This window comes from Choloepus didactylus, chromosome 15 (assembly GCF_015220235.1).
Source record: "Choloepus didactylus isolate mChoDid1 chromosome 15, mChoDid1.pri, whole genome shotgun sequence".
NCBI classification, from domain to species: domain Eukaryota; kingdom Metazoa; phylum Chordata; class Mammalia; order Pilosa; family Megalonychidae; genus Choloepus; species Choloepus didactylus.
The window spans coordinates 81,479,031-81,504,675 of record NC_051321.1 but is presented as its reverse complement, the minus strand read 5'-3'; the positions used below and the strand labels follow the sequence as shown (position 1 = coordinate 81,504,675).

At 45.6% G+C, this 25,645-nt stretch overlaps 1 protein-coding gene across 1 annotated transcript in view; it reads left to right on the top strand.

Moving 5' to 3' along the window:
• Positions 1-25,645, top strand: part of GRID1 (glutamate ionotropic receptor delta type subunit 1) — a 737,595-nt gene that overhangs the window by 445,678 nt on the left and 266,272 nt on the right. Inside the window, exon 5 of the mRNA XM_037804973.1 lies at positions 10,487-10,540. Within this exon, the coding sequence (XP_037660901.1) occupies positions 10,487-10,540 (54 nt within the window). The remainder of the gene's footprint in view (positions 1-10,486; positions 10,541-25,645) is intronic.

The window sequence follows — 25,645 nt, the reverse complement described above, 5'->3', positions numbered from 1 at the left end:
AGATCATTTGATTAACCCTTGGGGGGCCTCAGACCCACGGCCCCAAGGCAGGTTATAGGACATGGTCTGTGGGGCATCTTCACTCCCTGCCTTTTCCATCTCAGGACCTGTGCTCAGGAAGTATTTTCTCTCCTAGGATATGATCAGATAGGGTCTTCCCAGGTGCTTTGTGCCGGCAGTGGGCATAGGTCAGTGCAGGTGATGGGGATGGAGCACATCCTTCTTTGCATCTGCTTCTTACCCCCTCTAGGGGCTGAATGCAGAGTTGCATGGATTTTCCTGCCCAGCCTTTTTGGGCAAAACTAGACTCCCTCCTAACCACACGGAAGCTTTTTGCCCTTGGAGCATCTCAAAGATTGCAAAGCAAGTTATGTTGTGGACTCCAAAGAAAATAGATTCCCTCCCCTCCTCTCTTTTTACTCCTGAGTGTGCAAAATCCTTTCCTCCCTGCTCCTCAAGATTCAGAACCCCTGGCCTCTCTGAGTCCTTTTTTTAGTGTGGCCAGAGGTGAGCCTGAGGTGAGCAGCCCTTTATACTGGAGCTGTGTCCCCCCAGTGCTGGGGTCTCCCTGCCTTCCCTGTGGCACAAATCAGGGGCTCGTTTCCTGACAATCCCGGGACCTGGGAACTCTGCCTCCCCACCTGGAGGAAGAGAAGCTCTTGACTCCGGAACTGAAAAGAAGAAATGTTTCTTTCCATTCCATTCTCCTCAAAAAGTTAGTCTCATAAAAAGGATACAAATTACACCCTGCAGCTCTTATCAGCTGGGTAAAGAATTGCTACTTTCAACTTTATTGCCTTAAAAATAATTCAAACACTTCCATCTTTTGAAAACAATTTAGGTTGAGGAAAGGAATTAGGTCTGTGTGGAGAAGCAGCTTGCCTGAGCACAATCGAAGGGGGTCGCAATATTAACCTTGAACGCTGACGCTTTAATTGTTGCTCTCCCACGGTGGAGAGGACTCTCCTGCCCCAAACTGTCCCCTCGTCTTCCTTCAATAGCATCTGATGATTTGGTCCCCGAGTCCGTCTTTGGGTGCAGGCAGCAGAGGCTCGCAGAGCTCCAGTGTGAACGTGGAAATACCCATGGGAGGTATAAGGAAACATTTCTAATCAGTTTCGGGCTTCGCTTTGCTTGTGTCTGAAATGGCTTGAAGCTGGAGCCGAAGTGTGGAGTGTTTGAGAAATGACTCGTTCCTGCTGCCTGCCACCCACGGCCCGCGTGTTCTGCTCTCTGGAGAACCAAGTCGTGAGGTTGATCACAGCCCACTGCAAAGACTTGCCGAGTTCAGAAGCAATTTATTCTGCGGTAGATCTCGGGCTTCAAAAGGGATTGTAAATGCGATCGCGCCCAGTATGGCCAAGTGCTGGGAATGCATTCCCCTCCACGAGACAAAATTGGGTAGAAAAGCCAAGCTCTTGTTGCCTCCCATCAGGATGCAGCCTGGAGATAAGCCAGAGTGACAACAGGGAACACCTTCTTTGGCTTCCTGCCCTCCAGGTGGAAGGGAAATCATGGACCACTGATTAAATTGCAAGCATCCATCAGCTGCTACTCATTGGCACATGCCTGGCTTCCCTTCGCTGAGTTGATCTTATTAAACGGATCGTGCCTGTGAGCAGACTCCGTTTCATTTCTCTGCTGATATTAACACTTCTTCATAAATTGTCCACATGTAGCATATTCTCACTTTTTATTACAGCAAATTGTGCTTCCTGCATAGCCCTGGAAACTGTCTCTATTCATCTGAAGGATCCGCAAATGATCTGTAATGAACTTCTGTCCCTCGGGACCCCTGCGCTGGCACCGCTGCCCTCTGCCCAAATGGGAAAGGCAGCTCACAATGCCTGTTTATTTTGAACTTGGTAAACAGTGAGGTCTAAGACCAGGGAGGTCTAAAGATCGACTAGAAATTGTTCCCGATCTATTGGGTTTTTAAATGTATTTAGTCAATTACATTTTTCTTGTTTTTCAATAGCAACATAATAGCCATTCTGAGATCAAAGCCAATGTCAAAAAACAAAAACAATAACCAATCTAACGTTAAAGGCTGTCTCTCCAGTGTTACAGAAATATCTTTTCTATGCCATTGATTGACCAACCTGGTCTGGACGTTACTAGATTCTTAAGCAGGATCTATGGAACGTGTGTTGGGAAGGTGAGCACACAGCACAAATAGAAGAAACAATTATATCCTTAATGGAAAAGCTCCAGAATTTGATCAGGTTTCCATCATCTCTCAAAGGTCACAGCATCTCACCTGTACCTGCCTTTCCAGTTCACTTTGTTTCATTCTCAGGTTCTCTTGGATGTGCAGGAAAAAGGTTTTATTTTCGAACGCAGGCGGTCCTCACTCGGCGGGCCACTGTGTTTTCTGTAACAGGTGCATGTGGAGGCCGTGCAGGGTGAGGCATGGTTCCTGTAAGTGCCAGCTTCTGCTGACATGGCTCGCACAAAGTGGGCACAGACTGCCCATACGTCCACGTCATTCACCCTGAACGGAGGCTCCGCATATGTCTCTGGCCTTCCTCCACTCGGCAGCAGGGGAATATCCTCCATCCATTCGTTCCTTCCACAAGCCTCTCTCCACTCTCCCTGGGTGCCAAGCTCTTTCTGCAAGGGCTGGTCACACGGGCTGGGTTCACTGACCCAGTGGGAGATTTGGGGCAAGTCACTTAATTTCTCTAGGCTTTGGCGTCCCCGTCAGCACATTCAGGTGAGAAGCCTCTTTTGGCGTGGCGGGGGAGGGCGTTGTGCAGATTTGGTGAAGTGCTGTGTGCAGAGTCCAGAGGAGGATGTGTTCCCTAAGGGCCGGCGATTGCCCTCACGCCCAGCCTGCAGCAGCCAGCCCTGTCCTCCAGCCATTTCCCAGGCAGCACCTTCCCTGGGCTCGCAGGTGGCGGCTCAGCTCTCCCCCAGCCAAGGGGCCCTTGCCTTCTGCAGAGTGGTGTTTTGAGCCCACCTGGGGTGAATGCCTCACCTTCCCCAGACGGCCTGTCTCTAGCTGAGTTGACGGCCTTGCATCTCCACCACCCTGCTGCCACCTCTCCCTTACCCCCATGCTAAACTACCTCCCCCTGTGGTCAGGAGGCTGCATTCCCTGTGCCCACTGAGGCTGGGTGCCTGGGCTTCTGGGAGCCTCCAGCAGAGCGATGGGGGCGGCGGGGGCAGATGACCTATACTCGGTCACACTCGATCAGGAGGGGCTGGCTCCTGGGAGGGGCCGGTGGGAAGAAATCAGAAAAGAGAGCAGCCCAGGGACCAAGGTTCCAGAATGGGATTTAGGGTAAGGATGGGGCCAGAATAGGGAGGTGGGGGAGACTTGGGAAGAACATCAAGGCAGCTTTTGTTGAAAGCAAGACCCAGAGAGTTTCTGGAGACAAGGCTGGGGGTAAACAAGTGAAGTTGGGTAGAACAGAACCTCATGCCCTTTTCTCAAGAAGGCAGGCCCCTGGAAGGAAGGACAGACAGTGCAGCCTGAGATGGTACAGTGATAACAGCCCTTTACTTGCTTTCTCTTGGTGATGGGCATAGCTTCTGAAACTCAGGCGTCTTGGCATCTGCTTTGCTGATTTCCTTGTAAGCGGGCTCCTCAAGTCATCCACCATCTTTCAGCCAGCGACAATAGGTGGTGGGGGGGGCATTGGATTCCCTGGTGTTGCAGAGGGGTAACACGGCAGAAAGAGAATTGTTCCTAAATAGCATGTTGTTGCACAGGAGCGGTAGGTCTTTAACGTTAGCTCAATATGTGTCCTCGGGAACATGCCAGGTCCTGGGCTCCATGGGAATGTTCTGAAATGCTGGAGTTGGGGTTTTAAAAAGTTGCTAATTGCCAACAAGCTTTCATTATCTTGAGTTCCCAGTGGTGTGTGTGTGTGGGGGGGGGGGGCCTAGATAAGTGGCCAACAATTAACACAGACATAAATGATCGGTGGCATTTGCACTTTGTAAAGTAAATCCTTAGCGATGTCACTGGAAGGCTTCCAGGTGGAGGTTTTTTCCACTCCATTTACTATCCCTCTAGGCCAAGATAGAGGGAAACTTGCTTCTGCTTAAGAAATGCAAGCAGAATAATGGCCTCAGGCTGATGAGAACAAGTTAACCTGTAGGAGGAAAGCATCTCTGCTAGCAATGCAATTTTCTTGGGTCTGAGAAAAGAGATCCTATCCTTCCCATGGTCGAGGGTTTGGGTGCAGGCCCCAAAGCTCGTGTGCTTGCTGTGGAAGTTGTTCAGGTCTTTTGGGGAGCAGCATGACGGAGGGAAAAGAACACGAGAACACAGGTTTTGGAGACACACAGACGCGAGTTCAGGGTACAAGCTTGCTGATGGGGAATGAGAACACTGCCTGGCTCGTGAAGTTATCATTAGCAAAGGGGAGGCATGTTGGCTGTGAAGTAGAGGGCATGTTGCAATGCAGTATCTGGCAGGAAGCTTCATCAAAGCAGGCTCTGGGCACCCTTGAAATGGCTCAATGGGCCGGCAGGATGGCTCGTTGGTGTCCGCTCTGTTGATGCCATCGGCCATGGCAGAGGCAGTCTAGTATTGGGACAGGAGCTGCCGCTCATGATCAAAGGTCCACATTCCCTCCACACTCTGCTTTCCCAGCAGCCCCAGGTGCCTTTAACTGGAAGCACATGTTTCTCTCAAGAGGGTATAGGAGGGTGTCAGTGTCAGGATGTCCATCTACATCACTGCATGTGTAGACAGACCCACAGGCCTCTGTGTGCTGCCGAGTCCACCATCCCAGCCCTCCCATGGACCACCTGCCACCGTGGCATCTTGGGTTTCCTCCTCTGTTCCAAAGGGGCGAGGTGAGGAAGCAACAGGGTCCTTTGGGAGTTCCCACCTCCTCAGCAATTCTTCTGAAGTTTTGTGTTTGCCACAGGAGCCAGGCAGAGCAGCCTGGATGATTTGGCCCAGGCTCATGGGACTCAGAGCCCAAACTTAACAAGACCCTGAGCCACTGTACAGATCCCTTAGCATTCCTTGAGACCTTACTCCCAGCTCCCATGGGATCTGCATGGAGCTCCCGTAGGTGCCCAGACCTCCACTGCCTGCCACTGCTTCATTTTGGGGGTGCTCCCCTGGCTCTGGTGCCTAGTTCCAGAGGAAAAGCCCAAATGCAGGGAGGCTGATCCCAACCTGCTGAAGGCGACTGACCCAGAGCCCACCCTTCCCACATGGGGGGCCGACACCACGGCAGAGATGAGTACCACCTCGAAAGGTCTGTGTTCTCGTGGAGGGGGCCCTGCTCACCCCACCCGCAATGCTGCGTTTATTGTCTTTCTGCCACTGTTGACCCCATGATGGCTGGGAGCAGGCTCTTGGTTTTGCCCCCCTACCCAGGAGAGTTAGGACAGCCGCTGGTAAATGGCAGGCCCGCGACCTGCGTGTTAAGTGAAGGAATGAGTGAACGAAGGATTATAAATATCTAAAATTCAAAAGGGGTCATCGACGAAGGAGACCTGAGTGGGAGGAATGGGGAGGACCTTCAAGCTAATTTGTTCTCTCTAGCAAGCCCTACCTGAACCGGAAGCTTGATGCGTGATTTCAGTTAATTCCCACCCAAACCCTACGTCGTGGTTATTTGTCTTAGGTCGCGTCCTCAGAAGCAGACTTTGCAACAAGGACTTATGCCAAGAATGATTTATGAAGAAGTGTTCCCATGGGAAATTAAAAAAAATAATAATAAAAAAAAGAAATGAAGAACAGCCCGGGAATGGGGCAGCAGGACAGGGAAGGGAAAGAGCCTGGAAAGGGGGCGTATCGAGCAAGGTCACTTTGGAGAGGAATTCTGGAAGCAGTTGAGATCACACTCAACTGATCCCCATCGGGGAACCAGGCATCTGGCATTTTGATACCTGGCACCCGTGGTCCCTGGTTAGGAGTAGAAATCCCCAGGCAGGGTTTCGGCAGCCCGAGGGACTTGTAGGTGTTGGCTGGAGCGAGTGGACGTGCCCTGGGAGCCACTGTGCTCAGAGATCCTAATGGGACTGGAGAGGACATGGGCAGACATCAAAAGCCTTATGGGTGTGGACACAGAAGCGTGGAGAAATAACTGGCCCAGGGGCAATTTGCCAAGAAGGGGCAGCCCTGGGAGCCGGTCAGCTCTGCCTGCTGCAACTCCCCCACACCATGCTCCCATGGAGAGAAAGGAGGGCTGGGCCTCCACCTGCTGTAGACATAGATGGGGAGGGAGCAGGGAAGGAAAGCCCAAAGAAGGGTAATTAGTGGTGCTGGGAGGGATGCTGCCCACTGGGCCGTGAGTGTTTCAGCTTTTCAATGGAGCTTTCAACCATCCAGTCTTGGGGGAGGCAGCGTTCTTGCTTACTCTGCAATACCCCATCATTCTCACTATCGATGCCAGTCTCCATGCAAGTTGCACCCTCTGGAAACGCGGCTGCAGGTGCTATTTATCTCCACATGGGGAAAGAGGCTTAACAAATGAGCTGAGGCTTAATTGGTGAGGGAAAGTAGGACAGGGAAGTTGGCCATTTGTCCTGTGGGATTTTCTGATCAATTCTCCCCATCGACATCTTCCGTGCAAGAGTCTGACACCAGACGTGAAGGCTCCTCAGAGTAGCCAGAATTCCAGCTGCTTCCTGAGTTCTCCTGGCAGCTGAGTCAGCCCCCTGCATGGGGACAGGTGCACCTACAACTGCAGATCAACAGAGCTCTGCATTCTGGAGCTGGGCTCCTGCCTCCGAGCCCAGGGGACAGGCTCCGAGCTCTGAGATGATCCAGGCTCTTGGATCCATCACCGTACCCAGCAAATCAGGGTCCCTGGGAGTGGGCCTGAGGGTCTGTATTTTTTAAAAGCTCCATGCGAGGTTCTTATATGCAGCCTGATTAAGAATCCTTGCTACAGAATGTCGGCACCCCAAGGAGTCTTATCCCTCACCCATTGTAAACCTCCACTCTGATTCTTAAATACTTTACATGGCACCAGTGCCTGTCATCTGCCCAGAAACTTCCCATGCTGGGGACCTCACTACTTCTGGGGCAGCTCATTCCATCTTTGAACAACTTGGCAAGGCAGAAGTTCCCTCCTATGCTGAGTTGATATCTGCCTTCCAGATTACTGGGGTCATTGGTCTAATTAACTTTTGGAGGCTGCAAAGAGCAATTCGAATCTCTCTCTGCATGTGACAGTTCTTCATGCGCTTAAAGATGTCTGCAATGCCCAGTCCCTAAGCATCCCCAGTTGCTTTTGCCTGCCATCAGTTCCCACTGTCCCACTCCAGGCTCCAGCTTGCAGTATTCTCCATCAAGTGGGTGGCCCAGCAGGGTAAACTGCTCAAAGGGTAGAACAGATTCAACCGTGTTGCTTTCAACTCTCCTCTCCGCATTTGCCCTTCTGCTTGGGGAACCCCAATGTGGAGCTTGGGTTCACCCTTGTTAAACTGCATCTATTCAGATTCAGTTCAGTGCTCCAGCTTTCTGAGACCTTCTGTCATTCAGCTTTATGACCTCCTCCCAGCTCCAGAGCATGTGCAAATTTGATGTGTGCCATCAGTTTCCTTCATGTGAACATCAAGAAAGTGCTGGACTTTTGAGGACTGAGGCGAGCCAGTGCCCAGCAGTGTGCTGCGCATGTCCTCAGTCCTCTGCCTCTTCCTTTCTCCCTCCCCACCTCCTCACCTGGGGCTTCTGGGTGAACAACACCGCTTTCCCATCCCAAGGTGCTCTTCTTCTTACCGTACATGGGGACCTCAGAGGTCTGCTGGCTCTTCAGACCTCACAGCTTCTGTGGAGAGGGCCTGGTTTACCAAGCTGGTGGGATGGGATGGGAGGTGTCTTCAGGACATGGTCCCAGGAGATGCCCAGGTCCATGGCTTGGCATCTCTAGGAGGTTCATTTCTTTGGGGTACAAGGAGAAAGTGCCCGGAGCCCCCTTCCTGAGGAAGGGGAGGGTGAGGGGCCAAGGCCTTTCTAGACACACTAATTTATCCTGAAGAAGAGGAGAATGGGAAGACTTGTGTGGCTGGACAAGACCCCCAGGATCCAGGCTAGAACGTGGGCAAGTCGGGGAACAGGGTAGAAGCCATGAGGGGTTGGAATGGCCAACTCCCCATCTCTGCTTCTTGGGATAGGCTTGAGCCTGAGGACTTAAAATACTTTACCTACCTTGGTAATCAGGAAGGGGCAAGGGTTATCAGCATTTTACAAATGAACAAACTAACTGAGACCAGAGCAGTTAAATCATAGGGAGGTGGAGGCACTTCCATCCCAGTCCACACACCCATCCCCACCTGTCCCTTCACAGGGATTGTGCCATCTCATTCATAGCTGGAGAGGTTACTCTGTGTCATCACAGGGTCTTTTCACTACTTCAGCACATTTATAAAAATGGGGCAGGTTAATGGGATGATTTTGAACATTTCTGGTTCTTTTTTTGATTTTTTTTCCAAATAAAAAGGGTAAGAAAAATTGTATTACAAAAATAAAAATAAAAAAAAAAAAAAAGAATTGAATCCAATAGCTCCCTCACAGGTTCATAAATGGGCTGGCCAGGGCCTGGTACTCAGCAAACCCTTGGGACAAGTTAACGGAGGATTCTTATATGGCGTACTTGAAACTAGTCCTTTCCATTTCTTTCCATCTGTTGTCTTTCCAATTGAAGGAGGGTAAATAATTCCTAAAAAAACAAAATACAAAAAAAAAAATATATAAAACACATCACCACACCCTATCTACCTTGGCCTCCAATACTTAATTCATCTACCAACAGGGTTGATTGGGTACTTAATATGTGCCAGGTATACTGTGAGGTTCTGGGACCCAACTGTGACTACAAGAGACACGGCCCCTGTTCCGGTTTGCTAGTGCTGCTATTATGCAAAATACCAGAAATGGATTGGCTTTATTTATTTATTTATTTATTTATTTTTATTTTAAATCTTCATTTTATCGAGATATATTCACATACCACGCAGTCATACAAAACAAATCGTACATTCGATTGTTCACAGTACCATTACATAGTTGTACATTCATCACCTAAATCAATCCCTGACACCTTCATTAGCACACACACAAAAATAACAAGAATAATAATTAAAGTGAAAAAGAGCAATTAAAGTAAAAAAGAACACTGGGTGCCTTTGTTTGTTTGTTTGTTTCCTTCCCCTATTTTTCTACTCATCCATCCATAAACTAGACAAAGGGGAGTGTGGTCCTTATGGCTTTCCCGGATTGGCTTTTATAAAGAGGATTTATTAGGTTACAAATTTACAGTTCTAAGGCCATAAGTGTCCAAACTAAGGGATCAACACGAGGATAAATTCACTGAGGAAAGGCCGATTGCATCCAAAACACCTCTGTTAACTGGGAATGCACATGGCTGGCCTCTGCTGGCCTTTGCTCCCAGGTTCTTGTTTCAAAATGGCCTTATCCAAAATGTCTCTGGGGCTTCTGTCTCTCTTAGGTTCTCTCAGCTCTCTGCTTGGTTCTCCTGGGGCGTTTTTCTCTAAGCACCTGGGGGTCTTCTCTTAGATTCTCTGGGGCAAACTCTGGGCTTCATCTCTTAGCTTAAAATTTCCAAAAGTCCTTCTGTCCTCAACTCCAAGCATCTCTAAACATCAGCAAGGGTCTGTGTTGGCTTTTGAGTTCTCTTAAGTAATCCAGTGAACCAGTGAAGACCCATCCTGAATGGGCGGGGCCCACACCTCCATGGAAATAATCTAATCAAAAGTATCACCGACAGTTGGGTGAGTCACATCTTCATGGAAACAACCTAATCCAAATATCCCACAAGATTGGATTAAACCATGGTTTTTGGGGGGACCAAATATATCCAAACCGGCATAGCCCTCACCTCAAGGAGCCAGACACCTTGTGGAGGAGATAGACAATTAAAAAAAATAGATAAATGGACAACTGTTCTAGCACAAATATAATGAGTGACAAAAGGAAATAGAACAGAGTCTATAGAAGAGAATTCCTGTCCAGGAGCCAGAAAAAGCCTCATTCTGTGCATGCTGGACTAAAGAATTGAAGGCAGCTCCCATTCTCCACTGTCAGCCTCCATCTTCCCGAGTATCATCTATCACGGCCAGACAAGCCACCATAAATCCCTCCGTTCTAGTTTTCTGATTATCTAGCCTGGGGCAGTGATGGGACTCAGCCCCGAGCTGTCCCTGCAGAAAAGGCATTTGCAGGCATTCTTGGGGAAGGGGGGCCAGCAGGGAGGGGAAAGGACCCCAGGCCTGTGGCCCTGTGAGGCCTGCAGGAACTGGAGCTTCTAATCTGTCTCCAGGCTGATGCAGTAGTTGTGGGAGAACAGCAGAAAATCAGATGTCTGTGTTCAAATGTAGCATCTTGTGGCCAAGGCAGCCAGAGCAGGCCCCAGGGGGACAGCTTGTTTTGTGAGGAAAAAATTCTCCAAGAACAATGTTTATAAAAACCTGTCTCGGTGATCATCCTGGGAGTCTGATGGCTTCTGGCTTGCTTCTGTTCACTTCTGTTCTCTTTCTCTCTCTGCAGGCTGTGGAGACCAACCTGGCTTCCAAGGATAGCCACTGGATCTTTGTGAATGAGGTAAGAGCCTCAGAATGTGGAGGGGTGGGGCCTGGACTGATCCCTGGACCCTGCCCTGGACCCCTGGGGTCCAATACTGAACTGTGGGGCTGCAGGGGATCCTGGGGGCTGCCTGGGCCAGGTGCTTACCTGGAGCAGGTGGAGACCAGGAGAAGACTCCAGACAGAGTCCATGGGGACACGACCAGAGAGAAGGGACCTAAGCAATAGCTCTGTGAGGTGAGGCAGCCTGCGTGCAAAAAGCATCCAGGGGTCCCGGGTGGGAGAGACTAGGGCAGGTCAGAAAAGGGAGTGCAGAGGGTTAGGGCAGTGGAACCAGGATGGGAGGGAAGCCACATTTCTTGCAGGAGGTTGAGGATGTATGTGTGTGTGCATGGGTGTATGGGAGCATGCATGGGTGCGTATACTTGTGTAAGTATGTGATCACATATGTGCGTCTATTTGTATGCGCTCACCTGCACAGCTAGTGGGAGGGGCTTCAGTACAGTCCTTTAAAAGGTGCTCTGGGGAAGTCTCTCACTGGCTGGCCACCCCACTGGCTGGCCCCAAGAGAGGAGTTGTGGCCTAGTCTGCTTTTCTTGAATTATGCCCACTTGGCTCTGGCCCAGGAAACACTTCCCTGCTTCCTCCTAACTGTAGGCCTTACATGGGAAGGGCCTGCAGCACATCCCTCACTTGCCTTGAGAGGGCCCTCTGCCCACCTGTCCTTTCCGGACCCCTTAACAAGGGCAGCCTCTCTGCTCCCTGTGTGCTATAAATTGAGAGAATGCATTGTCCTAGAGCACGCTTTCATTGGGGCAGAGGCCTTCAGCCATTCCTAAATTGGCTGATCAATTTCTAATGGCTTCGTTCCGGAAGATGCAGGGTTTATTATGTAAGTAATTCATTTATTCGTGATGTGTGTTTCTTCATTAGCTGAGTGCTAATATGGCTGGAGTGGCTGTGGGTGGTTTCTTTTGATAATTGTGCAGATAGTATCAGATAGTAACTGCTTATAAGGTCCACTTTTCACTTCTTTCCTCCATAAATTCCCATTTTATTAGCTCCATATCTACACGGGCCAGGTGGAGACGCATGCTGTAACCCACCATTTATCTCAGGCGTGGATAGTTAATGCTGGTAATTGATAGAAGGGACGTGATGGCCTCCCCATACTTTAGGGCCAATGTGAGGCCCCGTGGAGCCTCCTGAGGTTTGGATCTTTGGTGCTTGGCCAGTTTCTTTACAGGTTCTTCAAAGTCCAGTTTCCTTTGTTCCAGAGGGAGGATGCATTCCATGTGCCCCTCAAGACAGAGGTCTGGGTTTACTTTTGGGGGTGCTTCCTCCAAATTGGACAGCTGATGCTTCTCTATGTCCATCTTCAGAGAACTGCTCCGTTTTTACAAACTAACCTGTTTCCTTTCCCACCCCTCCCTGCAGGGGCCTCTGTCTGTCCTCTGACTGCCTCTTCAGGGCCCGTTAACTTCAGATGGGGTCAGAGGGAAGCACCCTGGGGACTTTCCCCACTCACTGGCACACGGGCATTGCCGAGACAGTGAAAACCCAGGACATAGTGTCACCGGGATGAGTCGGGGTGTGTGGGCACACCCAGTGGACCCCAAACCAGAACAGCCTCAGGCAAGACGAGGGCTTGGCTTCATCGCAGTCAGCAGTGCACGGACCAGCCAGACGGTGCCCTCCCAGTCCAGACTTCCTTTGCTATGGGGAGACTCATCCTCTTGAGGGACGGGGGAAACAGCTAACATTTCTTGCTCCCCTGTTATATGCCAAGCACTTGTCAGCATCCTTTACATCTGTTTCTTTCCTTAGTCCTCACTATCCCCCACTTCTTTTTTCACTTTTTTTAAGTGCAATTTTATTATGAGCTATATTCACACACCACAAAATCCATCCAAAGTATAGAATCAGTGGCTCATAGTATCATCACATAGTTGTGCATTCATTCATTACCACATCAATTTTAGAACATTTTTCATTGTTCCAATAAAAAATAAGAAAAAATAAAAATAAAACAGAAAACCCAAAATATGCTGTACCCTTTATCCCCCCTTATTATTGACTCCCAGTATTGGTGTGGTACATTTGTTACTGTTGATGAAAGAATATTAAGATGTACAATAGGCATATTTTTTCCCATATACCATTCTATTGTCAACTCCTTGTGATAGTGTTGTACCTTTGTTCTAGTTCATAAAATAACTTTTTAAAAAAATATTTGTACTGTTAATGACAGTCAGTGTCCACCAGAAAATTCACTGTTAAACATTCTCATGTTTTATCCCCTAGCTTTCTTTCTGTTGACAGACATGACTCTAAACTTCCCCTTTCTACCATATTCACACGCCATTCAGCTCTGTTAATTATACTCACAATAATGTGCTCCCATCACCTGTATCCATTTCCAAACATCTAATTTCAACCTAGTTAAACATTCTGCACATATTAAGCAAACGCTCCCCATTCTCTAGCCTCATTCTATCTCCTGGTAACCTGTATTCTAGATTTTATGTCTATGAGTTCACATATTATAATTAGTTCATATTAGTGAGTTCATACAATACTTGTATGGGCAGGTTGGAAAGTGCAGGGAATAAACAAGGGCTTTTTGGAGTCTTTCCAGACCCTATCCCAGAGCCTATTGAAGTTGGTTTGTGCCCCCTGCATGGGTACCTGGCTATCTCCCTTTTACAGATGGCAAAACAAGGCTCAAGGGGTTAAGTAACTTGCTCAAGGTCATGTAGCTATATCAAATGTTGGCATCTGGGACCGAATCTCAAAACTGGCTGGCTCCAATGCCCAGGCCCTTTCCTCCAAATGGCACCACCCGAGTCCCTACACATGGACTTGGCACAGATCCTTCACTCGGGGTCAGGCTCTGTCTGCAGGTGTGCACACTGCCAGAAACACTCTTGGGCTTGCCTCGGTGCCAGCGTGTAGACATTCTTGAAACCTGCAATTTGGAGGTGCGGCCCCTTGTGAAACCTTGAAACCAAACCTTGGTGCAGCCTTCTGGCAAATCACCAAAGTGTCCCCTAAATTATGTGCAAACTTACCCTTAGGAGCTGGCCATATTCAGAGCTAATGTTCCTGTTGCAGCGTGGCCCAGTGACAATAAGATTCCTATTTTTCTTATTGCAGAGATATCATTTCAGGCTCTGCAAAGCTTTTAAGCCATCCAAAGGTAGAGCCACAGACAAATACTTTCCCAGTTGCTTTTCTGTTGTCCTATGTGAAGGCCAATCAGGCCAGGGGCAGGGATTGGGGGGCTCACTTTCCAAAGTGGTCTCTGGAATTCCAGTTGCTACACAGGCCCATGTCTTCCTGCTTCCTGAAACTGTGCTCCACTTCTCTGGAGGAAGGAGGCTCAGCCTCTCAAACCAGCTCAGGTGTGTGTCTCTTTCCCCCATGTCTGTTCTCCTTCGGCCGCACCCTTGCCTCCCTTCATTCTTTACAGGTTCTGTCCTCTTGTTTTCCCTCTCGCTGTGTTCTTGCTTAATATATATTCCTGGAGTCAAGATAAACACTCCCAGGGCACATGGTTTTGCTTGCTTTCTTTATGAAGTGCTTTTCTTAATATGTCTAGCTCCTTGCTGGTGAGTATCAGTGTTGAGTATTCCAGGCCTGGTTTATTTGGAAAAGAGGTAATTGGATGTGGATAAAGGCATGGGAGTCTGCAAGCCGCGCTGGTGGTTTCTATAGGTCTCTGGGCTCCGCTTTGGGGACACCAGCAAGCAGATGTGCTTTCAGGTGTGTAAACTGCTACTTTCATCGATTGGTTAAGTTATACTTCAGCTTGGAGGAGCGTGGGGGCCTGGAGGAACACATGGAGAGCAAAATGTGCTCTTAGTCAAGGTGGCCTCTAAACTGTGAGTCCCTTGAGCGCCTGGCTAGAATCCAGCCCATGCTGTGTTCTTAGTGCCCCATGCAAAGAGTAGATTCTTAAGGAGGTTTGGGTTAAGGCAGGTCAATGGATTGGGGTCAAATAAATTGCACTGATGAGTACTCCTCAGTCTGAGTCTCTGGGTAGAGGGGCTCACTCTGGGTCATTCAGGAGCTGCTCATTCAAGGCCAGTCACACTTGACTCTGGATGGTGCTCCGAGAACTCCTTTGTCAGCTGGGGTGAACCTCTTCCTCTGCACGTGGCCTCCAGCAGATCCCAGGCGGGCTAGTCATCCCTGTGTTGCGAGCTCTGCCTGGTCCAGCACTGCCTTGGCCTCAGAGGTGTCCTGAGTGCCAGGGAATGTCTGGGTGCAGGGGACAGTACCCTCCCAGGAGGCTCTGCCTACAGGCAGGAGACACATGGCCTCGTGGTCTGGCCTCTTGGGAACTTTTTGTGGGAGCCTCTTTTAGAGAATGTGTGATATGAACCCCGGCCTCTTCCAGAACCAACTCACATCTCTGTTTGTTGCTGGACAGCTCTCATTGTTTGACTAGTTTCTTCTAGACATGGGCCCAAAACACATGTTCATGGGAATTGTTTAAGAAGCATTGCAGAAGTTGTGTTAGTTAGGGTTCTCTAGGGAAACAATCAATGAGAGGTGTCTCTGACTATCAAATTGTAAAAGTGACTCACGCAACTGTGGGTATGCACGAGTCCAAATTCTGTAGAGCTGTCAACAAACTGTCAACTCCAAGGAATATGTCCGATGAACTCCTCAGGAAACGAACTGGCAACTTCGACGAACTCCTCAGGAAATGCTTCACTGGGCAGCCGAAGAAGAAGTGAAGGTCCTCTATCTGTCTTGCTTATAAGTCTTCAACTGATTAATTGGATTAAATCCATCAATTGCATTCTCTCATTGTGGAAGACATGCCCTTTGGTGAGTCATCAGTCACAGCTGCAGTCAATTGACTGATGATTTAATAAACCAGCCTGTTGGTTTATTAACCAGCCTCAAACGTCCTCACAGCAATTGTTAGGCCAGTGCTTGCTTGACCAGACAGCTGGGTACTATCACCTGGCCAAGTTGACACAGGAACCTAACCATCACAGAAGCACATACATAACTTTAGCACTTCAGATTTCTCAGTGAGTGAGGCTGGATCATGAGGGGCTGAGGAAATGTGGGTTCTGAGGGGAGAGGAGGCGCACTTGGCAGGCCATCGGCACCCCTCACCCATCGCCAGCACTTGGGATGATTCCCATGCTCTGTGCCCATTCCGGACCTCTCCACTGAGCTCCAGGCAGAGATCCAGCTGCCTTCTCGACTTAGCCAGTTGGGAGCCCATGGCTACCTCAAGCTCTGAACTCATTGTCTTCCCCACAACTGGTTTGAATGCTGTGTTCCCAATCTCAGTGACCAGTGTCCCCATCTTTCCGCTGACTTCCCCTGATGACGGAGGACAGCCAAATCATGCAGCTGTCCCAGAGCCTGCTCCAGGGTGACCTGGAACTGCCTTTGCCCCTATTTCTTAGCCCTCTGCTTACTAACCCATAGGTCTTCTCTTCCTGTGGGTCAGAGGCTTCTTATTCCCCATACCTATTTTCCTCTTACGGCTCTGGGATTTTCCCTTCTGCCTGGCCTGCCCCTCGTGTATCTCTGAGGACTTACCTTTCCTGCAAGATCTGCTAAGCATTGCCTCAGCCAAAAGGACGTCTAGATTTCCCCATTAGTGTTCTCCCCATGCTGTCTTATATGTCCCACCGTAGGCCAGGTTGTGCTGGGGGATGGACGTGCATGCCTGGCTACCTGGACACCTGTGAAGGAGAGCCTGGACTCCTTTCTCTCAGGTGCGCTGGCACTCAGCATGAGGGGCTCACACAAAACAGCTTGCTAGGTTAAACCTCCCCTGCTTCTTGCCCTGCCTCTGCTTCTCTACTTACCTACATATGGAGGAGGAAGATGCTCATCACCACCCCAGGTCCTCCGTGGCCTCAGAAAGCTGAGACCCTGCTCTATGAGCTGCAATTGTCAACAGCCCTTGGTCCATTGCATCCCCTTTCCTGCACCTGCATTGCGAGTTCCATGGGGTGCCAGCTCTCCCTTGGAAGCACAACTAGGCTCCCCGCTGCCCTGGAATAGGTCATTGCTAGGTGGAGAAGCAGCCAGCAGGGAGGGCAGGGGCTTCCCCTAATTGTACTCTGGGGAACTCTTGTTCTGAACTTAGTAGATGCTTCGTGGAAAAGGATTCTGGGACCAAAAGAGGATGGATAACTTAGAGTTAAATGGCAAGGCCAGGTGTGTCCTCAGAGCGTGTTTGGGCTCCAGGGTGAGCTGTGCCTTTCCGAGCAGGGGACAGTGCATGTTGTCGCTCACACCCATTTGGTTTGGTACCCATCCATGTGCCTTTCTGTCGTCGACTGCTCCCCCCTGCCCTGGAACGGGCGTTGGCAGGTGGTGGAGTGGCAGGGCCCAGGGCGGAGCTCAGATTCCTCTGTGGGACACATGGGGCTGCTCAGGAGCTGCCTGAGTCTGGTCTACCTTCCAGGTCTTTCCAGCTCTGACCTTCCCCAAAGAGCTCTCTGCCACCCTAGCACAGGCTCATCCAGGCACCCTCAGGCCCCTCTGCCTAGAGGGCTCGTCCCTCAAGCCCCCACCCCAGCTTGTCGCGTCCCCTGACTCTCTGCCAACAGATGCCCCACGGGGATCCCCTGGTGTCAGGGCCCGTCCTGCCCCAGAGGTGACGCTGTCAACAGTCCAGAATTTCCGGCCTTCCCTACCCCAGCCCATGATGACTTAAAACAATGAAAATGAGATCAGGCTGCACATACCCAATGTGGGAAGAAGAATGCTAATGCCCTGTTTGAGGACACCAAGGAAAAGACCATGCTCTGAACACAGAAGCACGGAGCTTCCGGAAATCTCCACTTGGGACAGGGAGAAAGGGAGGGAGGGAGGGAAAAGATGGAATTTTTTTTCTTCTTTTCATTTTGGATATTCCAATTCTCTTTAAATATTAAGTCTCTGTAGCATTTCTGGCCTACAAGTTTAATTCAGTAACGTTCAGAACAATTTTGTTCTGTTGGAATCTTCTACTCACCTGTGTATCTCCCAGCCCCAGCCCCAGAGGACACGGGTCACATCTTACCCACCTCTAACCACAGCTCCTCAGAACCCAGAATGAAGAACGGAGTTGCCATTTTTCAGATATTATGCTGAGCTAAGCACTGTTTTTGGAGCATCACTTTCATGATCTATTTTTCATTAAAAAAAAAACAGCTTTATTGAGTTTTAATTGGCAGACAATAAACTGCACATTTTTGAAGTGTACAGTTTGATAAGTTTGGTGGAAGTGTACTCCCAGGAAGTATGATGAAGACAGAGAGTCAACCATCCATGCCCCCCAAAGTCTCCTCTGCCCTTTTGTCACCCCTCCCCCCACTCCCTGTCCCCCCTTCCCAGGCAACTAATAATATCTTTGTGTCACTCTAGATTGTTTGCATTTTCTAGAGTTTTATATACATGGAATCATACAGTATGTGCTCTTTGTATTTTTAAATTTTTGGCCTGGCTTCTTTCATTCAGCCTAATTACTTTGAGATTTATCCCTGTTGTACCGTCTATCAAATGTTCCTTCCTTTATATTGCTGAGTAGTTTTCTATTGCGTGGCCATGTCACACACCTGTTGATGGACATTGGGTTGCTTCTAGTTTGTTGGCTATCACAAATAAATCTATGAACATTTGCATAGAAATCTTTATGTGGACACATGCATTCATTTCTCTTGGGTGCATACTTAGGAGTGGCATTGCAAGGTCAAATTCTAGATGTGGATTTAACTTTTAAAGGAACTGCCACCTTCCTTTCAAATACTTAGTCTGGCCAACCTTTTTGATTTTAGTTATTGTAGAGGGTGTGGAGTAGTACCTCGTTGTGTTTTAATTTACATTTCCCTAATGATTAATAGTGACAAACATCTTCTCATGTGCTTATTTGCCATCTGTACCTATGACTTCTTTGGTGAAGGATCTGTTTAAATCATTTGTCCAGTTTTTAAATTGGATTGAATGTTCTTATTACTGGGTTTTGAGAGTTCTTTATATATTCTGGATACAAGTCATTTGTCAGGCATATGCTTTGCAACAATTTCTGTCAATTTGTGGCTGGTGTTTTCATTCCCTTAACGCTCTAATCTGCTGAAGAGCAGACATTTTAAATTTTGAAGTCTAATTTATGTTTATCTTTTTTTTTTTCCCCTTTGCTTGGCTGTGTTTTTTGTGTAGTATCTAAAAAATCTTTGATTAACTGAAGGTCACAAAGATTTTCTCCTGTTTTCCTTTAGAAGTTTTGTAGTTTTAGGTTTTGCATTTAGATCTATTATCCATTTTCAGTTAGTTTTTGCATATGGTGTGAAGTGTGGATTGAAGGTGCTTTTTTCCATATGAATAGCCAGTTTTTTCCACTACCCTTTTTGGAAAGACTATCCTTTCTCCAATGAATTGACTTTGCATTTTTGTTAAAGGTCAGTTGTCTAGTTATGTGTGGGTCTATTTCTGATTCTTTATTCTTTTACATTGATCTCTTTTTTTGATTTCTATGGCAATACCACACTGTTAATTACAACATCTTAGAGTATGTTTTAAAATCAAATTTTGTTGCCCTCCACTTTGTTCTTCATTTTCATTTGTTTTGGCTATTCTAAGTCCTTGGCATTTCCATATACATTTTAGGGTCAGCTGGTAAATTTCTACAAAGAACATTCACTGGGGTTTTATTTGGGGTTGAAATAGAATCTCTAGACCAATTTGGGGAAAAATGACAGCTCAACAAAACTGAGTCTTTCTACCCATGAACAAAACATCTCTCTGCACTTACTTAGGTTTTCTATAATTTCCCTTTGCAATGTTTCGTTGTTTTCAGTGTACAGATATTTCATATCCTTTTGTCAGATTTTTCACTCAGTATTTCATATTGTAAATGGTACTTTTTATAAAAATTCAATTTCCAACTTTTCTTTGGCATTATATAAAAATAAAATTGATTTTTGTATATTGATCTTGTATCCTGTAACTTTGCTAAACTCTCTTATTAATTCTAGTAGGGTTTTTTTTTGTATATTTCATTGGATTTTCTAAATTGATGATCATGCTGTCTGAGAATAAAGGCAGTTTTACCTTTTCACTTCCAATCTAGATGACTTTTTTTCCCCTTGCCTGATTATGTTGAATATAAGTAATGTTGAATATAAGTAAGTACAATGTTGAATATAAGTAATGAGGGCAGACCTCCTTTTTCTTGTTCCTGATGTTAGGGAAAAGACAACTTTCATAGTTAAGTATGAAGTTTTTTATAGTTTGTTAATGTCTGTTATCAGGTTGAGGAAGTTCTCTCCTATTCCTAGTCTGGTAAGAGTTTTTGTTAGGAACTGATGTTGGATTTTGTCCAATGCTTTTCCTGTGACTTTTGAGATGATCATATGGTTTTTCTTCTTTTAGTTTGTTGATCTGGTGAATTAGGTTGATTGATTTTCTAATGTTAAATCAACTCTGCATCCCTGGGATAAAACCCATTTGCCATGATATATTGGCCTTTTTATATATTATTAGATTTGATTTGCTAACATTTTAGTAAGGATTTTTGCTTTTTTGTTCACAAGGGATTTGCCTTAGGTTTTATTTTTCTTTTAATGTCTTTCCCTGGTTTTGGTACCGGGGTAATGCTGGCCTCGTAGAATGAGTATGGGGAGTATTCTTTCATGTTCAATTTTTGGAAAGAGTTTATGTAGATTTTGTATTGTGTCTTCCTTAAGTGTTTGATAGGATTCATCAGTGAAGCAATCTAGGCCTACAGTTTTCTTTATGGGAAAGTTTTAAGTTACACATTAATTTCTTTAATAGATACGGGACTTTTCAAGTTATCTATTTCTTATTAAGTAATTTTTCCTTTTTATCAAAGTTGTCAAATTTATAGGTATAAAGTTGTTCCTGATATTCCCTTACTATACTTTGAATATTTGTTGAATCTGTAGTCAAATAATCTCTCGCATTCCTGAGACTCATAACTTGTTTCTCTTCTCTTGCTCTATTTTTTTTTTTTTTGTTCATCAGTTTGGCTAGAGGTTATCAATTTTATTAGTCTTCTCAAAGGACCAGCTTTTGGTTTCATTGATTTTCTCTATTATTTTCCTATTTAATTGAATTCTGCTTTTATCTTCATAATGTATTTTCTTCTGTTTACTTTGACTTTAGTTCCCTTTGTTTCTCCTAGTTCCTTATGGGTGAAGCTGAGATCATTGGTTTAAGATCTTTCCTTTTCTTCCATGCTATAAAGTTGCCCCTGAGTGATTTAGTGGCATCCGACTGTGTTTTCAAGGTTATTCAGTTAAAAATACTTTCTATATTCCCTTTTGATTTCTTCTTTGACACAGGGGTTATTTAGAAGTGTGTCATTTAGTTTTCAAATATTTGGGGACGTCCCAGGAATCTTTCTGTTATTGATTTCTAATTTACTTCCACTGAGGTCAGGGAATAGAGTTTGTATTATTTGAATCCTTTCAAGTTTTTGAGACTTGTTTGATATCCTAGAATATAGTCTTTGTTGGCAAATCTTTCATGGGAACTTGAAAAGTTGTGTAATCTGCTGTTATTGTTTGGAAAGCTCTATAAATGCCAATTAAGTCAAATTGGTTTATAGTGTTGTTCAGCTCCTATTCATAGCAGATTATTTGTCTATTTATTTTATCAATTATTGAAAAGGGGTATTGAAATCTCCAACTTTAATTTTAAGTTTGCCTATTTCTCCTTGAGTTCTATCAGTTTTTACTTCATTTATTTTGAAGTTCTGTTACAAGGGGCATAAATGTTTAGGATTGAGTCTTTATTATTACGAGATAAACTTTTTTTATCCCTGGCAATGCTCTCTGGTTGGAAAGACACTTTATTCACTATTAATACAACCATTCCAGATTTCTTTTGACTATTACTTTTGACTTGTTAGCATAATGTATCTTTTTACATCCTTTTACGTTTAACCAATTTGTTTTATTTGTTTATCTGTAGCATCTGCTTGAGTCTTGCTTTTTTAATTCATTATGACCATCTCGGCCTTTTCATTGGAATGCTTAGATCATTTACATTTAGGGTGATTGTTACTAGGGTTAGGGTTAAGTCTACCATCTTACTATTTGTTTTCTATTTGTTTCCTCCCATTGATCCCTTTTCCTCTTTTCTTTTGACTATTTTTGCTTGAATTGAGAATTTTTGTGACTCCATTTTAACTCCATTTTTATGATTCCATTTTAACTCCTTTGTTGGCTTTTTTAGTGGCTGCTTTAGGATATATAGTATACATCTTTCATTCATCATAGTCTACCTTCAAGTGATATTTTATGGCTTCGTTCTTTTTTTTTTTTTTTTTTTTGAAAAAACCTTAATTGAGGATATTTCATTTATTAAGCTGATGTGAAGTATTATGTCTGCTAAAGAAAAGGAAAGGGCACTATTTGGTCCATCGATTATTTCTTATACAAGTAATCTATATTCATCATAGAAAAATATGTAGATTTAAAAAAATTACCCATAATCCCCCCCTTGACTTGCTTTATAAATCAAACTTAATTCTTTATCCAAAGCTTTTGGTTAATGACTTAAATCTTCTAATTGATTATGTTTGTTACCGCAGTTTTGTTGTCATTGGGAAAAGTGGGTAGTCACCTGTCTTCATTGACCTATTCTTTCTTTTTTTTTTTTTTTGTACTTTCGATTGTTTACAGTACCATTACATAGTTGTACATTCATCACCTAAATCAATCCCTGACACCTTCATTAGCACACACACAAAAATAACAAGAATAATAATTAGAGTGAAAAAGAGCAATTGAAGTAAAAAAGAACACTGGGTACCTTTGTCTGTTTGTTTCCTTCCCCTACTTTTCTACACATCCATCCATAAACTAGACAAAGTGGTGTTTGGTCCTTATGGCTTTCCCAATCCCATTGTCACCCCTCATAAGCTACATTTTTATACAACTGTCTTCGAGATTCATGGGTTCTGGGTTGTAGTTTGATAGTTTCAGGTATCCACCACCAGCTACCCCAATTCTTTAGAACCTAAAAAGGGTTGTCTAAAGTGTGCATAAGAGTGCCCACCAGAGTGACCTCTCGGCTCCTTTTGGAATCTCTCTGCCACTGAAGCTTATTTCATTTCCTTTCACATCCCCCTTTTGGTCAAGAAGATGTTCTCCGTCCCACGGTGCCAGGTCTACATTCCTCCCTGGGAGTCATATTCCACGTTGTATGGCTTCGTTCTTAAGATTTGTGAAAGTATACTTCTATTTCTACCCTCTTGGTCTTTAAATTGTTGTTATAAATATTATTTTATAGGTATTAGAAATCATATAATACACTGTTATTTTTGTTTAAACAGTTGATTATATTGTAAAGATATTTAAGTAATAAGAAAAAAATCGTCTTCCTTATGAAGTTGTCATTTTGGTGTTCTTTATTTCTTTGTGTAGATCCATAGTTCCATCTAGTATCATTTTCCTTCTCCCTTAGCACTTCTTATAGTTCAGGTCTGCCAGTGATTAATTCTTTCAGCTTTTGATTTCTTTCAGTTTTGCAAGTCTGAAAAATGACTTTTTTTCACCTTCTTTGTTAAAAGACTTTTTCACTAGGTATAGAATTCTAGGTTGGCAGTATTTTTTCTTTTAGTAACTCAAAAATTCTGCCCCGCTGTCTTCCCACTCAAATCGTTTCTGACAAGAAAACTGCAGTCATCCTATTTTTTGTTTTCCTGTATATAACATATCTTTTATCTCTGGCTGCTTCTAAGATTTTCTCTTTTTCTCTGGCTTTGAAAAATTTGACGATGATGTGACTTGTTGCAGTTTTTCTCATATTTCTTGGGCTTAGAGAGTCTTCAGATTCCTGGATCTGTGGGTTTATTGTTTTCATCAAAATTTTCATCTATTCTTTCTTAAAAACATGAAAAATTTCATCTATTATTTCTTCAAATATTTTCAGGGGTTCCAATTACATATATTTTAGGCTGCTTGAAGTTGCCCCACATTTCACTGATGCCCTTTTCTTTTTATTCTTTTTTTTCTCTCTGTATTTCATTTTGCATAGTTTTTATTATTATTTCTTCAAGCTCACTTATCTTCTCTTCTGCAGTATCAAGTCTGTCTTTAATCCAATCCATTTCATTTTTCATCTCAGAAATTGTAATTTTCACCACCAAACATTTGATCTGGGTCTTTTTTATATCTTCCATACTCTACTTACTTTTTGTACACATAGAATATAGTTATATTAACTGCTTTTAATATCTTTGTCTACTAATTCTAACACCTATTTCAATTCTGGGTCAGTTCTGATTGATTGACTATTCTCCTCCTTAGTGGTCATGCTTTCCTGGCTTTTGCATGCCTGGTAATCTTTGATTGAATTCCAGACATTGTGAGTTTTACCTTGTTGGGTGCTGGACATTTTTGTATCCTTATAAATAGTCTAGAGATTTTTTTCAGGATTCATTTAGGGTACTTGTAAACAGTTTTATCCTTCAGGTTTTTGCTTTTAGGATTTGTTAGATGGGTCTGGAGCAGTACTCTGTCTAGGGTAATTATTCCATACTACAGAGGCTAGCCTTCCTGAGTACTGTATCCATTGCCCAGGAAAGATGGGGTTTTCTAGTCTGGCTGGACTAGAAGCACCTTCTCTGGCTCTTCTATAGCTCATTGTGAGCTGTGGACACTGGTTGCTTGAATCCCTTCAGATAGTTCTTCTCTGGCCTCAGGTCGTTTCTCTACAGGAATGCTGGTGTAAGTACCCTCTGGAAATGGCCAGATTTCTCTCTCTGCAGCTCTCTCCTCTCTGATTCTCTGTCCTGTGAGCTCTAGCTCTCTCGGTCTTCCTCGCCTCTCAGCTTCATATCCTTGACTGATGTGGTGCCCTACTCCCAAGGGGATCCTCCTCACCCCTGCACCGTGGTATGAAAACCCTTTGATGGCACTAATATGGGCAGTCACAGGGCTCGCCCCATGCCCCGTCTCTCAGGGACCAGTCCTCCATCGTGTGACATTCAGGATCTTGAAAACTGTTGTTTCATTTATTTTACTTAGGACTATTTTGGTTGTTTCAGGCAAGAGGGTAAGTCCAATCCCTGTTACTCCAACTTGGCCGAATGTGGATATCACCTTTATTACCTCATTTAATCCACACAATCCTTAGTTTTCTGGAACATAGTTTGAGTGGGATAAGACAGCCAATAAACAGATGATAGTTGAAATATATGATTTGACAGATTGTGACAAAAGCTCTGTGGAATCATAACCCAATGTAAAGAGGAAAGAGTGAGGTGATGGTGCTGGCTCACCATGAGGGTGGTCATGGAGGAACTTTTTGATGAAGCGACCTTTGAACATGGAGCTTTCTGAAGCAAGGGAGAGGAGGCTGGGCCCGTGTCTGGAGGATGGCATTGCCACCTGGGTGGGAACCTGCCGGTGTGCCCTCCCTGGGGCCATTGTGGCTGGAGGATTGCGAGTGGTGGGGAGTGGGTGGGAGACGAGGTCAGAGGCATGTCAGGAGGGGCGAGACAGCTGTGAATCTTCCCTTGAGCTGCAGAGATGCAAGCGTGCCAGGAGCCGGTCCAGGTGCTCTGATTTAATTTGCCATCAAGTTAAACCTCGCTGCAGACAGAACCCCTCAGCCAGACCCCGAACGTTGTGGTGGATTCAGACTCCATGTTTTCAGACACGAGTCAATTGTTCCCAATAAGTGTATTGCCGCTTTACAGAGTTTTGACAGAAGAATGCTGGGGAAAGGGAGTGCTGACACTTAGGGGGGTTTAAAAATAGCTTTAATTACTGCATGCGGCAGATGGATCTGCAAACTAAAGGGTGGTGTCTCTACCTTTCTGCATTTCTATCCATTGCTCTTCCCATAAACGGATTCCAGTGGGTTCGGATGAATTCGCTGCTTCTGGAAGAAAGGCCCTATTCTCTGTGCCTGGTACCCTGTCATTACACCTCCTTTGCAGGCTGGATAATCAGCAGGCACCACGCGGAGAGGCGAGAAGCAAGCGCGTGTACACACACACACACACACACACACACACACACACACGCGCGCTCAGACCCCTGGTGGAACTTCCCAGGGAGGCTCCTTTCAAAGCTGGAATGTGGGAGCAGAAATGGAGGCAGGAGACAGTTCAAAACAGCAGAAC